Source organism: Scomber japonicus, chromosome 8, assembly GCF_027409825.1.
Source record: "Scomber japonicus isolate fScoJap1 chromosome 8, fScoJap1.pri, whole genome shotgun sequence".
NCBI classification, from domain to species: Eukaryota; Metazoa; Chordata; class Actinopteri; order Scombriformes; family Scombridae; genus Scomber; species Scomber japonicus.
The window spans coordinates 21,566,026-21,582,888 of record NC_070585.1 but is presented as its reverse complement, the minus strand read 5'-3'; the positions used below and the strand labels follow the sequence as shown (position 1 = coordinate 21,582,888).

Genomic DNA, 16,863 nt, shown 5'->3' with positions numbered 1-16,863 from the left:
TTTACCTAAGTGCATGTTTCTGTGCACTTAGGTGAAGTGAGTGTCTGTGTGTGCACGCGCATGCACTTGCATAAATAATTGTGTGCACATATGTGTGTCCTCAATAAAACATTTCATTGGCTTCCTCTCCGAATTGTTACAAGTGGTGCCATTATTTAACACAAGGCTCTGGGCAGCATGTAGAGGGCAAGGGGGTGCAGCATACTGGTGCTTAACAAGCACACTTAACCCCAGCCGTCCATGCTAAGCCGAAGAAAGGAAAGGTTGTTCCCTCGCAGTGACATGGCACAGGAGGGCAGTCAGGCCAGGGTAAGGAGAGGAGGAGACAGTATCATTAATGAACCAGTCTGGTCCATGGGCTCAATTACGGTACACCGGGTAAAGAACCCTGTTCAAATTAAACTAGAAGGCAGGCACAGACTAATTCAGGAAATTTAAGCTCAATGTATACTGCAGCACATGTACTGCTGGTAAGCCAAATAAGATGACTTCAGACTGTAGCTTCAATGTTGACTCTATCTGAAAAGATCACAAAAAAATGTAAAACACTGTAACAGGTTCTTTAGTGCATAAAGAAAACAAACTTTCGGCTGTATGCCATGCTGCGACTTCTACAGTCACTGTTCACCTTAGTTTATCTATGTATAAACACTGAGTGGTAAAACACCAAAATCTCCTCTCCGGCAAATCCTCACAGAGACATAAATCAGCAGAGTTTTTATAAGCGCCTTGTTATGTCTGTGTTTCTATTTCGGTTGTCACAAACATGTTGCCTCACTCAGTCCGACATCCTGGGAACTATTTCAAAGAAATCTAAACTCTGCTGCCAAAAGAATGCTGTGTATTCATACGTTCGGCTCATTGTTAACGTGAGCCAAGCATTTAAGTTAGAAAAAACAAAACAAAACAAAAAAAAAGCTATAATACTTAAAAAGGTTATAACTAAGAGAGGGTGGAGAGAGAGAAACTAAAACAGAAATGTAGGTGTGGACATTTCCAACTAGGCTAGACTAACTCGGCAAGCTCTGAAAAAAGGAGTCCATGGGAGGGTTCAGGGATTCATAAAGTCTCACAAGGTAATTGATTGCTCCTAGCGGGGCAATCTGTGTGGGATTTTGTTTTCCTTTTTTCAGCCTGCAGGAACAGGAAAAACACACATGGGCCATTCTCAGCAATAGAGCCATTAGGGGGAGCATGACTGTGTGAGTGTGGGGGTGAGGAGTCTGACAGGGGGATGTACACTACTTAAATATTACAGTACACACACTCACCCACACACCCAGAACCTAGCCTAAATACAGAGGCGCCCACCGTTAAAGCCAGGGCATTAGGAGATGCAACGGATGCGAAGACAAGAGAATCTGCTCTAGACAGGCGAATTAAACCGTGACCTATGGTCCCCGCTGAGTAACATTAGCGAGAGCTTCCTGTGTGCAGGCACCACTCTGTTGACCGTTCATCATCGCCCGGGAAGGTGGACAGTCACCATTATACACACACACACACACACACACACACACACACACACTCACACTCACACTCACACTCACCTACACACACACAGTGCCGCCTCACTTTACAATAACACAACGGCAGCCATGACTCCACATCTGTCAAGGGGATGTTTAAAAAGAGTCATCATTATTACTCTTTATTTTGGAGATGGGTGGATGGGCGCAGGCTGATAGGAGGAGAGCCTTCTGGTTAACGTCGAGTTTGTCTCCTCTCCTTAACCAACGACTCGGGACAGGAGCACAGGCTCGGGCTGAGGTGGGGGCTAGAGGTGTACTGACTGGGAGGGGAAGGAGGGCACAGATAAGCGGTGCCCTAGGTCGGTCTGCCCGGGGATCTTAAATCATCGTCACTTACTCCCCAGAGTTCACAAACATCAGCATTCCCATCGCTCCAAAACCTCACTCTCTTATCAACCGGCTTATCACGCAGATCAGTTATCTGGTGCTCTAACAAACACGTCTGCTACCATCAAACACTCACTCCTCCACACACAAACACAGACATGTAACATGAAAAATGTCTCAGGGTGAAATGAATAGATACAGAAATAATCAGTCCAACACATGTAAGATAACCTAATTTCATTTACAGCCATTTGGTAGAAATTAAAATAAATAACACAAACATTCGTATAAACTATTTACAATTTTAAACTGCAAAACTTTTTGCAAATATTTTTAAAGTACTGTAATACTCCTAAACTTAATGTTCTCATGAGATGATGAAAAACAAGCAACATGTGTGTGTTTGGGTGTTTTTTTAAAATATATCTATAATACTCACCTTTGTTCCCTATCAGGGAGATAACAGGCTGAATATCACACTCCTCGTTGGCCTTCTTCACCATACTGAACCAATCCTCCAGGTTCTCAAAGCTCTGGTAGTTGGTGATGTCGTACACCAGGAGGACGCCCTGCATTGGAGAAAAAAAAATGGAGAAACAATGTTGACTCTGATGCTCGCTGGACCGCCTTTCATTAACAGTCACTCAGCAGGAGGGACTGGTTGTGAGTGCACAGCTCGGTTTTTACCTGATATTCATTCATGTTAAGATATTATAGTAATATTGAGTGAGCAAGGGAACAGCAGGTGGCACTGCTCCTCTTCTTAGAGTAGGGGACAGACTCGCCTATTAAGGGACACACTTACACATAATCTAAGATATGTTTAGTGCTATTATATAATTCACTGCACGTAAGGCTGTTCAAACTCATGTGGGTCTATTTTAAAATGAAAATTGTACATCAGCACTTCTCGCTTTTTATAAACACTTGAAATTCAGTGAGAAGTAGAAGTCAGGGCTAGTTATCTACTATCTGAGCTGATGAATGAAGGATGTCTGCCTCGAGACATTTTCTTCCCTCCCTGTGTAATCCTCAACCCCGTGTGCTCTACACAAACAGTCACGCAACAACACCAGACCCATGTTTGAGCAAATACTCCAGACAGAGATGCTTACATGAACGCATAAATTAATCAAAAAGTAAACACAGATAGAAGAGCTGATGGCATAATTCAAAACAAATTATCACATCGCTCAACTATCTGCTATCATTACTTCAGCTTGTGCTGGAAATTAATGTGAGCCAAGGTAAATGTTTCTACTTTTGCTGCATGATGCAACACGACTGAAGGGGTGTCTGCTCCTTTTTGTTCAGCAGACGCGCTGTCACAACACGCAAGGTCGGTGACGACAGCTTACGTCTCTGACAATTACTGCGCGTCTCTCCGAAACAGCAATGATTGATTACATGACGCATAGTGCCGAACAATAGGTGTTAAAGTTTTCATACAGCGCCGACGAGAAACTCCCTAAGCAAAGTGTCGTAATGTGGCAGTGATGTACGACATCTCGCTGGTGAAGGAGAGTGACTGCAAAAGGAAGAGCGGCAGATATGGTTAATGTACAAACAATAAGTGCACGATTTAGAGCAGCACACAGAAAAATGCCAATAAATGTGTCACTTTCGCTATTTTTAAAGCCTAGTAGATTCATGGAAAGGGAAAAAAAAACTCATACAGATGTTTGCCTCGCTTCTATAATCAAATATGACTGAGGTGTACTTGTGTATCACTGGTGAATGGTGACGATTTCCCTCCCTGCACCCAAACGCTAGGTCTTGTGTTCTTGTGTGGTTATATTAGACCCAGGCGTGTCGTCTTGAAGCAGTCCTCTTCAAAAAATCAACATACTGGGGGTGACAGAAAGCGCTCGTCTGTAGCAGCACGGCAACCTGAGGACGCTTGATGTTGCTAGCACATGTACAAACTGACACAAATTACAGGGAACAGCTGTCGTTTTAATCAGGACATTGTTCAGTTTGTTCACTTTTCCCTTGGAAAAGCATTAAATGAGTAAAATACATAATTTGGTAACCTATTATTCCCCAAGGCTCCTTCATTTTGAGAAGAATATAATCAAATACTCCCTTAAATAGTTTCAGTTTAAATTACTTTACCGTTGGAGTAAGTTTGGATAATAAATATACATTGTTTTTTAATATTTTTCCTGCTAACTACAATATGCAATAATAACAACATGTAAAATTTTACATGAAACAGCAAAATATTACAGCTCTTTAAATGGTAGAGATTTGGCAGAGTTTTAAAGCTCTGTTGACCTGCTTACACTCACCGTGAATTCAAATGTCAGTTTATTATGATATGTCTGCAGAGGGAGGGAGTGGCAGGTTCTGAATGAAGCTGCCGAAGCTGCAATAATAAGCCTGACCAGAGTCACCAATACAGCTCCACTCAGGGAACTGGAAACTAATTCTTCCTGTGCTTCCTTTGACTCTTTCACCATTGTCACGACAGTTATCACAGTAGATTTGTGCATTTCCTTCCTTCTTCCTGACACTGAGTTCATGACAGTTCGACTTTTAGCTTCATGTTGGAGGGATAAAAAGACTCAAGTGCAGTAAGTGTGTGTGTGTGTGTGTGTGTGTGTGTGTGTGTGTGTGTGTGACCTTACATGAGCTCCGTACACATATTTATCCAGCATTTTCCCTCCTAACGTTTGTCCTCCAATATCCCACACCTGCAGGGTCACGTTCAAATTGCCTAAAGGGGAAAAAGGAAAAAGGATAACCTGTGATATAAAATAACGATTGACATTTGAATGACAAAAAAATATGTTTTAAAAAATCAGCTTGAGTCCATGTTCGCCTTTCTTTCTTAGAAAGGCTTTTGTCTGTTATTCAATTAAATCAAATGTTTGACAAAATGAGCAGTAACATAATGACGCTGTAATTTTCAGGTTTCCGCCTTGGATGTTTTTTGCCCTTTTTGATCATTGTTTGTTTTAACAAAGTTTATAATCATGGGGAAATAACAAGTCAGCTGTAACTGGAGCCTGCATTTTGGGTGAGTGATCTCTATAATAAAAGTCAACGTTGTTGATGTACATAATGGAAACAATAAATCAGGGATTAATCTTTCAAGCTAAGCACTCTTGCCTGGCAGGTCACCCACACCTCACATCCAAGAATATCCAGCTCAGAGATTAAGGGGGATGAATAGGTACGCTTACCCTCTAATTTAAACATTCTCAATACCCTGGCAGTAAAAAAAAAAAAGACTTTCTTATTAGCCTGGGAAGAGCTGTTTGCATTGTGCCATATCCTGCCAAGTAAGGAAAGTGAGGAGAATTATGTACTGTTAAGGAAAATAGCAATAATTAAACAAAAAACAAGAGGAAAAGAAGACTCTTGTCCTCATGCCAGTGGAAAGAGAAAGAAGGACTGAATGAGAGAGAGAAAGAAGGGCACAAAAACCAAATCCAAATAAATATTTTCTTCCTCTGGAAAATGAAAGGGGTGGTAAAAAAAAAAAGTCAAAAAGAGAGGAGGAGGTAGGACCAGACAGCGAGGAGTTTATGTTGGTGTGATGAAGGCCCTGCGCTGGGCTGGAGCGGCGATGGGGAGCAGAGCGTACACTGTGGACACGGCTGGACGACTCAACCCCTTCATAAGTCCCCTTTTTAAAACGAGGGGAGGAAATGCTGAGGTTCACAGTCACTACATCCAGACTATACAGTGTCAATGTAAAGCTACATTGAGGAGTGCAATGAATAACGGTTCCTTGGTGTTATAAAGAGCCATCCACCGCCCATCCACTGTGCTCGGACACTGGCTTTATTTGTGTTTCAAAGATTCACGCTGACTCGACACCGCCGACGTTTTTTCTGCTCGTGCTTTTGTAAGAAGTAGAAACTGCACCTCCCAGACTGGCAGACAAACATTAAAACTGATAAAGTCGGACAATTAGATGGTTAAAGTTGATTAAGAGATCTTCCTCTCAGCTTGATCTCTATGTGAAGCCGACACAGGCACAGCAGCTTCCGACAGTCAGGGTTCGAAAGAATTTATCAAGTTAAATCCATCTCTGGTCGATCCCCTTCGCTGCCTGTACCTCGCTGGTTTGGCCGAGACATCTGGAAGAGGTATTGTTATAAAAAGCACACACAGAGGAGGCTGTTGTGTGCCAGTCGGCCTCGCCTCACCTCTCCCTGCGTTGGAAAATGTACATTAAGTTTGACAAGCTGGGCCTTCATGGTGAGAGGGGCCAGCACTGGCTATAGGCTACTCTCCCCCCCGCTGCAAAAGACCCTTACAGCCCCACAGAGACCCGGAGAGCCACACAACCTCTCCAATACAAGGCAGGGTGGGGGTCCTAACAAAGTTTGGGGGGGGGGGACCACCCAGCTTGCAGAGCCACCCTCCTCTTCATCAGCTCATCAACACCCAATTCCCCAGAAAATGGGCCATTTAACAACTCTAGTGTTGAACCCGTGTTGTTGCTGCTCCATTGATACAGACGTATGTACACTATATTTAAACAAAGGTTTACAGTTTAGCACTCAAATGTACAGTAATTATTTCAGGAAAGAACTTACTGGAAAGAGAAGTCACGCGATTAACAGCATTTGTTCGAGTTCGTATTAAGGAGTTGAGCCCAGCCTGTGCTTATGGTTGGCTCCTTTCATTCTGACTCCACCACAACATTTTTGGGGGTTTAGTTCTCCTAAGTCTCATAAGCTGAAACTGACACAGAATCAAAATAGAATCCTTCAGCCAACTCACAAATCAGCATAACTTTTACTTTTAGCACTTAATTTGCCCTTGCTTAATGTTGTTTTATTAGTAATGAAAGAATGGAGGCACTTTGCAGATTTCTGGAGCTTAGGCTTTGGCAGAGTTTTAAGCAATGCCATTTAAAATGCTGAAAATCCCCATTTCACATGCTAGGAAGTAAAAATGGAGTACTTTCATCTAAATATAGCATTAGTCAATAAACATTTATTTTACAGATCTAAGGGGGATACAGAGTATGGCTTTATTTCTGTGGGTTCAACATAAACAAATAAGAGCATGAATGTTTTATGTGGTGCAGGACAAAGATCAGTTGAACTTGGGGATCAGCGATATGAATATAAAATGTTAATGTATTTACTCTGTACTGTGCCCACAGAATTATGAGCAAGGCTCGCCCGTTTGGACATAAGCTGTCCATTGGCCTTGTGGAGTCAAAAAAAAAAGAAAAAGGAAAAAAAAAAAGTGTGCTGTTTGCTCTGGAGAGAAGAGCTTTCAGAGTGAATAAGCCTGAGAAGTGGCAGACACTCTACAATGAGGAGCTACCAGAAAAGACACATTCAGCTCCCAACTTAACCTGAAGAATAAACTTAAGCTCTGCCTGGAAATGTCAGACCGAGAAAATACAAATCGCACAAGAAAATATGAGAGATAGAAATACGACAGAAAGAGAAGAGACGGTGGAAGAAACGGCCTCTTTGTTACACCCTCAAGTAATATTCGGGATCTTTTCAGCACTGATAATGTTCACACACAAACACGGGCTTAAGGTCGATATTATGGCATTAAAAACAATTAACGGTTAAGTCAGACTGTCTGTGTACAACCTTCAAATACACACATCCAAAGTATTTTACTGCAATAACAAGTCTGCAAGCTGCTATTACGTGCTTGTGCACCACGCGTGTCCATGCCGAGTCTCTGAACAAGCGAGCGCTCCCAAAAGATTATAAAGGTGTCTCACCTGGAAGGCTTATTCTCTTCAGAAAGAAATCCAGGCCGATGGTTTGTTTGTACTGCTTCCCAAAGGCCTCCTGTGCAAACCTGGTGGCGAGTGATGTCTGAAACAGAGAGACAAAAGGGGAGAGACGTAGTGAATGAGTGCCAAAGCAGTTCTCCAGCAATCAGGAGAACCAATGAAGAAAAGGCATAATTTTAAGACGTTAAGCATTTAAATATTTAAGAAAAGAAAAATGCTTTTAGTGTAGCTTACAGAGCAGCCTCAGCTTATAAACAATATTCACACATACAGTTCAGGCCATGGGTCACTAGCCCTGGTGCAAAATGCTACATGCTGCAAAACTCCATCCAGGGAAAATATACAGAATATTAATGCACTTCCTGAAAAAGTAATATTTCAGAGGTAAGCAGAACTAGAAAAACTTTGATTTCATTCACACTGAAGCAAATGCCAAACTAAGCTTTTTTACAATATTTCATTTTCTAATATTTATCTTCAAAGCAGTTACAAAAATACAACGGTATAATTTATCATATCACAACACAACTCTTTTTTTCCCCCCTCCAAATAGTGCACAGCCATAATTCTTAGGTGATGTAACCGAGACAGGACATTAACTTCATCATTACAAAAATCCATTTAAAGCACCTTCAAAAAACTTTGTGATTGACTGGAAGGTTACGCTGATGTAATTGTCTGCCTCCTCTGCCGTCTTGCCGCTCCGGCGAGGCTGTGACAGTGAAAATCAACGAGAAATTGCAAAAACAGGTGTCGGGAGTATGTGTCATGTCTCCAGACTGCAGACCTAATAATTGCCACAAATTATAAAACCTCCATCACTGTCACTGTTGTGTTTGAGGAGTAAAAGGGGTGAGGAGGAGGGGGGGGTAGAAAAAAAAATAGCATGTTAGGGGCTCTCCTGAAATCCATGGGAATTCATAGCTCAGGCTTGACATGCCAAGTTTAATTCATTTTGATGGATGAGGATAGGGAAAAAAATGAAGTGCTGAACGTCTATTAGCTATCTTTAGAGCAGTGTGCTTACATAAACACAACAGAGAAGTGAAGCAATGGGATTCCCTGAGTGTTCATGTGGCAGCAAATGCATTTTAATATGGTTCTTGACAATCAGTGAGAGTTAGAGGGTTTAAAAACCAAATTCTTTCTTTCAATCCAACCGGCGCTGTTATCTCCCTCCTATTAATGATGGTGTTAAGTTTAACCAAATAATGTTTCAAATTAGACTAGATTTTATTTAAGTTACTCCAGGGAAGACGCGGTAAAATATAATTAGGATAACCTTTATGTAATTTAACCACAGATTTGTCAAGCGAACATGGGTCTCTGTTTGGCATTCCTGAGGCACTGATTTGTCACAGTCGAAGCCAAATTTCATATCAAACCTTTATGTGTATCCAAGCTTTTAATTTTTAAACTTTTAATTAAACACACTGAATGTTTTATCCTGATTTTTGCACCATGATTTTCTTGGTTAACGTGTTCTCAGAGGAGCAGAAAAATGTTTTATCCACCCACCTAAAAGTTCACTAAACCTAACAGACTTTTTAAATCTCAGCCTGCAGAGCATGTCATAGACGCAAGAGTGACTGAAAAATTACTAGAGGTGACTGACGCAACAAGGAGAAAATCGGCCATTTAAGTAGCCCAAACAATCACTGACAACACAGGAATAACAAGCTTGGACAGCAAAAATTTATTCCACATGCTCGCGTTGGCCTAGTCGGCCATTTGTCTTGGCATTCCAGTAGCTTGGCTCTCCTCCCTCGACGTAGTCCTTTTTTTCCACCATACAATTGGAACTAACCAGCGAATGTAAAAGCTGGCGTAATCCTGACACTCCAACAGAGAACAGCACAGGGTCACAAGTGATACCAATGCCGGGAAATGGGGGAAGTTCGACTGAAACAAGAAACTGAGAGAGAGAGGAAAAAAAATATGGCAAGCCGTCTACGTTCACATGTGATGCAACTCATATGAGCGATGCAGTGCATTTTTGCAGCATGGCATCAAGACTGGGTCGTTATTCTCCTCCAACAATAAAACAGATTAAAATGTGGCTGTTCTGCAGCGTTAAAATGAATCAATCTAACTGTGAAGAGCAACGTTGACACAGTAAGACCTGTATCTAACGCTCTCTTCACCCTATGGGGAAAGAAAACAGCAAATACTCAGAAATACTGAGTGACTTAAAACTCAGGTTGAAAAATAGACTTGTGTGTAAGTCAGGCCCAGAGCCTTAAGAGCCTGGCTAAATGTGAGACTCCATATTTTAAAAACATCTTGCTCAGGTGGACAAGCCTTCCCACATCTCGCTATATTTCTGAATGGACAACCAACCACAAGCAAAAATACCACCGAAAATGCTGTCCAAGAAAAACTGATCCGATTGCAATTTGCTGAGCAAATTGACATTAATAAGGGGGGAAACGGCATTCAAGATGTCAGTCAGTGGTGCCTACTCAAAATGGGGGGCAGGGCTCCTGTTTTTTGCCCAAAACAGACAAGCAGGTAAGTCATTCAGACAGTGACGAGCTGACACCTGGCAGCGGTGTGAGGAGGGTTATTAATGTAGCGTATCTACTGGGAACTGACTGAGTTGTGTGTGTTCTGCGCTCCCCCCCTTCCCCAAAAGAAAATGTCGACTTTCCAGAATGAGAACATTCATTTTTCTCATCGGGTCTCACCATTACTGCTACATTCATTTTCTTTCTCCCAGAGGAAGGAGAGATTAGTTAGGAAAGGAAAGGGGATGTGTAGCTGAAAAGCACTTGACGTCCCAGACTTACATTCACACTCATTCATTCGGGGGATTCGAGATGCAGTGAAGAAGAAACATAGCTGAATTGTCATGACAACCTCCGTGGTTTGCTGCTAATGATTGTTTGGTGTGACTAAGAAAAAATTCCAACGCTGTGGATTTACGTTAGGCCTGTTTAATCTACATCCTTTACATGATTTTAGTGAATATACTGAATGCTTCAGTCCAGTGGTTTTGAAAAGGGAAGGGGCAGCACCGGCAGATCCCGACAGCACCCTAGGGCGTTGAGTAGATTTAGGAAAAGGAGAGACAACTGCACTGAGAAAATAAGTCTTCATGTGTGTGAGTTTCTCCGCGTTGTTGTTTTAATCTATCAAATGAGACAGTAGCAACATTTCTCACATCGACTATCCAGATTTTTTTTTTTTTTTTTTGTCAAATGGGGCCCCATTCTGGAGCCAAATGCAGAAGGGGGTCCTTGGCCAGAACAAGAGAGATACACCCAACGTAAGCAATCACCAGTTGCATGCAGGAGCCAGGCTGAGCCAACCGTAGCTTCCTTTATCAGCTGTGATGTGCTGGATAACAGAGAACAGCCTAAACCGTCCTGAACTGTGTGACAAACGTTGATGTACTATCTACATAAAATAAATAAAGTATAACATCACAAGCTGGCTGCTGTTTGCTCTCATATTTATTTATTTGTTTTTTTAGTTTAGTTTAGACTTGTGTGGTCGTGTGAGACTGTGTCGTACTGTGTACTCATAATTTTGTTGTACTCAACTCTTAAACAGGCAAAGTGCACCAGGAGATACATACATACATTTTTATACCTTAATAGGAGCAACGTATCCTGGTGGAAATACACCTAATAAAAACCAAAATATACTAAATATTTTTTAAATTATTTGTGGAAATGTGTACTGAAGTGCAAATGAGATGCCTAGTAACATCAAAGTTAATAAAAGTGAATAACAAGAAGAATTATTTTCCACTCCTGCCTTTTTTTTTTTTTAAAGGAAAGTTATATGATTTCCTCAAAATGCTTTATTTATTATCTATTTAATTTAGGCATAAATGTCTTTTTTTTTGATAATTAGGCCAAACAACAGTGTTCAATTTTGTCTATAAACCTACCTATAATTTAAATGAGACCCTTTAGATGAGTAACCAATATTAGATTAGCAGACAAAAACAACAACATATAATTTCTTCACGGCGTACGTCTTGGGCTGCGTTCAGACCATATGTGGGGATGCAGTGCGACCATGCGGGGGTTCAGAGGAGGTGTGGGCGTGTCACTACAAGCTTACACCTCGATAAATTCATTAGCACACCCAGCATGGATTAAAGGCAGGGTAAACTTAATAGGTTTAAAACGACAGATTTGTGCCAGATTTAAATCCGTTATGCTATCAGAATAACCACAGACATAAGTTGACTCCGTAAAACTGGCTTCAAAACTTGAATTACAAGATCAGACTCAACTGTGAGGAAATGCTTTTTTTTCAAGGTTGCATCTCTTTCCCACCGATCACATCGCTGATTACTTAAGAACGAAAAATGTTTAGATCTTCATATCGAGTATGAGCAGTTCTCACACAGCGACATTACTTTTTTTGCATACTGATCCATTTATCATCATTTGTCTTTAGCTTTACCATGCAGTAATAATATTAATACTGAGTTACTTAAGGTGCCGTATTCAGGGAATTTTAAACATGTTATTACTACTACACGTCCATAATCTACCATCACGTTTAGGATTTTTTATAGTTTTTCTAACGCCGTACTTTCTCTGTGCAATCACTCATTTAAACCATCTGAAGCTCTAACTGACATAAATTCCTTCACTTTCAGTTAGTGTGAATGGGCCTCCTAACTACTACTACTACTACTACTGCGTCATTTCTAAACCTACATATTGTCGGTTTTGGGAGACTTACAGGCGGCTCAAGGTTGTGGTCAGATTTGAGTATGATGTTGTTAGTAGCAACACTAATTTACAAAGATATGTTAATGAAATAGCAGCCAACTAATTTTCTAACAATCGCTCATTTCTATGTAGGAAAATTACAGTCAAGCAGTGAAGCAATAAAATGCTACGTCTGCTGCCAACTTTTCGCAGATTGTAGCAGCTTTCTACATATCTCTCACTGACAACAGAGCTGCATCTGAAATATTATCAACCACTGGTCATCACTTAGACTATTTTTTTCCTCACAGATTTTTGGAGTTTCAGTTTCTCCTCCTCCTTGTAAGACACACAAATTCATCCCAGTAAGATAAAAACATCTCTGTACACAATAGTTATTAAATTAAATTGTTAGTTTAGGCACAGTCAGCAGCACTGTACCTTGTAAAATGTCCACAACAACAGTAAAAATCTGATTATAAGAGGAAAGTTCTTTACACTGAACTGTAAACTGCGTATGAATGCAAACAACTATCTGACAAAACTATCTCCTATTACAGGTTGGTAACTGTGACAACAATATGTCTCTATCACCACCAATTATTTTCAGTATGGTGGTTATAAATGGTGCAGTCGATATCTCCCTGCTGCCTTTAACAGCTGATGAGTAACTCTTTAAACAATAAGTGATCACTGAGGCAGACAAAATTAAGTTCAGATGTTCTATTAAAAAAATCCTTCCATTTGGACAGTTTCCTAAACTGGACACGTGAGCATGTGAATAAGACATGTGACCTTTTTGTCACATTTTTTATGATATCAATCAATACTAATTTTTCCCTCTAAACTTCTCACGTGATTTAATTTCAATAAATGTTCAAAGATTAGATTAACAATCCAAACGCATCAAAAACACATTTGTGTATCAGAACTTAGTTTTTTTCTTCTTTCCTCTCCCATTTATCATCTCATGACCCCTCAGATTTATCTGGTGACCCTTTGAAGGGTCTCCACCCCTAAGTTGAGAAGCACAGAACTAAACTAGCTAACCATATATAAAGTAGTTCAAACCATCTCCAACTCCAGCAGCTACAACAGTAACATGCTGCTTACACACTGATGCTTCAGTATCAATAATTAATGTCATTTATAATGGTGTACAGTCAGAGGGACTAAATGACTACTTTTACTGTAATACTTTAAGTACATCAAACTGATGCTACTTATGTACTTAAGTAGGACTTCTCACGCAGGACTTTTACTTGTAATGGAGTGTTTTTACATTGCTGTGTTGGCACTTTTACTTATGTAACAGATCTGAATGCTTCTTCCACCACTCGACGTTATAACATTCGATCACGTTGCTATGATTGCTAGCAACTTAGCAACATTAGCGTCGGTCACCATGGTGACTGGAAGACACCGCAGCGTCACGGCGAGCGTTGTAAAGAGCAGCATACGGATTAAACCGTCGTGTAACACACAATGACAGTTATTATGAAAACATATTAGACATGAAAGGTTGACTTCAGTAACGTTTATGTGAAAGTTATGTGCGTCGGCGTTGGTCTCACCTTCCCGCAAGCACCGTCTCCAATCACTACAATCTTCAGCTGTCGGTCTTGGCTGTCCTCCTCCGAGTCCGACATGATGCTGAAATGTGCCCGGACAAGTAGCTATCTGTGTGTTTGTGGGGGGGATAACCCGAAACAGTAGCAGCTGGTGACTGCTTGTTGAATGTAGCTGCCAGTGCTAATCACAGATGGATTAAACGACCGTTGAGTGGGCAAGCAGACGCCATTTTGACTCTACAACACAGACGCTGTGCTCGGAGTGATCCACTCATACAGTGCTGCCTCAGTGTACAAGGTGTTTCTGATTCAACGATCCAACATCCACTCTAAAACAAAAAAACAAACCCCATGACACGATTTTGCTAGGCAGATATTAACGTTATCGCGCAGAAGCTGTGTTTATGTCAGAGGAAAATATCATAACCGGAAACCCCGCAGTCGGCAGTATGGTTCCGTCCCATGTGTGACGCGTTGCCGTTGCCATGGTAACAAGAGTTACAGTATGAGTATAAAAACACTAAAAATCACATTAAAAAACATTAAAAACAGGCCTAACATTAGCTGAAGAAAGCATAACATCTTGTTTACGCGGTGGAAAGTAACTAAGTACAGCTTTTTGAGGTTTCATATGTTTCATAGTTTTCTTCTATTATTTTTTAGGGTAATACTTTTGCGTTTTTTGACAGCTAATTCTATTGTTACGAGTTACTTTGCAAAATGCCTACACACAAAACATGATCCGCTCATAAAATATGATGCCCTACCACACACTAAACTTTCTCCATGGCCGGATCTACAACATGAGCAAGTGCCCAAGGGGGCCTTGAGCAGAAAGGGGCCCTCAATTATGGGGGAAAAAAATGTGTGTGCTTTATATTTATTTATTTATTTATTTTGACGGGCTCCACAGAAATATGACACTAGGCTTTACCCACTCTCTTGATGTTGATAATCACTGTCAAAAAGCAGTGATTTTATTCAGTTGTTTTGGGGGGGGGGGGGGGGGCAGAGCTTCAGTGCCCAGGCCCCCTTGGGGATAACTAATCTAGCCTTGAACTTCTCAACTGTATGTAAAGTAGCAAGGCTAAAAGCTCCTTGACCAATTTATTGCACCATTAGCCTACTTTAAATGCTGCCTATACATTAATAATAAGTTTAGTAACAGTCATAATAATAATAATAATAATAATTCTTAAATGGTCCATTCTGCATATGACTAATTTAATAGTTTTGATACTTTAGGCACATTTTTGTCAATAATATCATTATAATGCAGTTCTCTTGTAATGGAAACAATATGATCAGTTTATAAAATATGGTGCATTGTTGTATATTATAAGTAAAAGTAGTCAGGCTAAAAGCTCCTCGTACCTTTTTTCATCATGATGCTCAAGCAAAATGCTGCTCACACTTTAATTATAAGTAATAGTGATAAATTGTAATAATTCAATAATATAAGATAGCCGGTAACACTCTTAAAGTGACCCTTTGCATAATGACCCATTTTAGTTTTGATAGGCTACTTTAAGCACATTTTGTTAATAATATCATTCTAATGTAGTGTGCAGAGTTTAATGTCATCTTGCCTCTTCATCTGTCTGTCTTTCTCTCTCCCATTTGCTCTCTCTCTCTCTCCCTCTCTCTCCCTCTCTCCCTCTCTCTCTCTCACACACACACACACACTCACACTCACACTCTCTTGCGCAGGGTACATATACTGTAATCCCATTGATTTAAGAATAGGACTAATAATCGTTCATGAATAGACTATAGGCATCAATCAATGTAATATTTCATATTTACAATAAAATGTTACTATTATATTGTATATTCCTCAATTAACTATATAAAATAGTGCCTGCAGCTGAAAACTACTGCACGAGATATTTCCATTGATATTGATAATAAAACAAATTTATATTATACTTCTCATGGCCATGGTGTTTTACTTGCCTCCGTGCAGTAATCTTATGAGCTGCCTATCATCCCATACATGTGCACATACAAGCTTTAGGTGCTGATTATGAGGACTATATGATGATTTAGCTTCACCTGAATGAAATTACAGTTCCCAGCTGTCAAACAGTTTTAAATCTGACAGGGGTCAATAAACACTTGCAGCCACCTTTAAGGGTTTTACTTGAAAAAAAATGGGAGGTTTTGCGGTGTTAATCGACTTTTCAAAAGTTAACATTAGTCTTGAAGCTTTCTGTTCGTAGAGAGACGCATTCATTTTTCCACTACTCAACAGCTGAACAGTCTCCCAGTTTGCCACAGCTCGAAGGAATATCTTAGCAGCTGTGTAATGTGATTGCTCGAGATGTCACACTGATGTATTTACCAAATGAAATATGACCATCATTGGCAAATTGTAGCTGCAGTCTTGACTAAATTGACAAAACAGATCATTTAAATCCAATTCTTTTGTGCCATTACTCTTTGCTGTATTTATAAATTATTCCAAATTAGTTCAAGACTCGCTGCTTAATACAAACAAGCAAAATGTAGAATTTTTATGCTATATGTTGAATTAATGGCCCTGGTGTGTTTTCCAGCTGTTTAAATTGTGTATGTTTTTATATGTTTGCAGTAAATTTGTCCTTGAAGGAAAACATCACACCAAAATTCATTGGAATATAATATTCTGTGTCAGTGACCTTGTGCTCCAGCCTATTATAGTCTTATTAAACACTAATCTGTCAAAAAGGAGTATTAGGACACAAAAAGGATTTCTCGGAGGAAGTTTTGAGACCTGCAATCTGCAGCCTGGGATCATACACAAAACATGTCTATGTTTACTTTTTATAAAGTATACCAAATTTCCTTTATATTTACTCTGTTGTTGGAAATTTTCAAAACAAATCTTTTTAATCCTAAAAAACAAAACACTTCAAATGCACAAATTCCACTGCACATATCACAGGCTTATGTTTGATGATGGTGTTTATTACGACTGAATATTGTGCGTCTTTATGTTATATGTTTTGTCATATCAGAGAAGAATATTGACTGTGGTGTTTTACAAG

The 16,863-nt window shown here is 40.1% G+C and overlaps 1 protein-coding gene across 2 annotated transcripts in view; it reads right to left on the bottom strand.

The window, feature by feature from the left end:
* The window catches only part of rab28 (RAB28, member RAS oncogene family), a 29,959-nt gene extending 15,724 nt beyond the window's left edge, over window positions 1-14,235 (bottom strand). For both annotated transcript variants that reach the window (XM_053324296.1, XM_053324295.1), the window contains exons 1-4: window positions 13,838-14,235; window positions 7,573-7,669; window positions 4,490-4,578; window positions 2,299-2,428 (exon numbers count right to left, since the gene is read on the bottom strand). In XM_053324296.1, the coding sequence (XP_053180271.1) occupies window positions 2,299-2,428; window positions 4,490-4,578; window positions 7,573-7,669; window positions 13,838-13,912 (391 nt within the window). In that variant the 5' untranslated portion in view covers window positions 13,913-14,235. The remainder of the gene's footprint in view (window positions 1-2,298; window positions 2,429-4,489; window positions 4,579-7,572; window positions 7,670-13,837) is intronic.
* Between the last annotated feature and the right edge of the window lie 2,628 nt (window positions 14,236-16,863).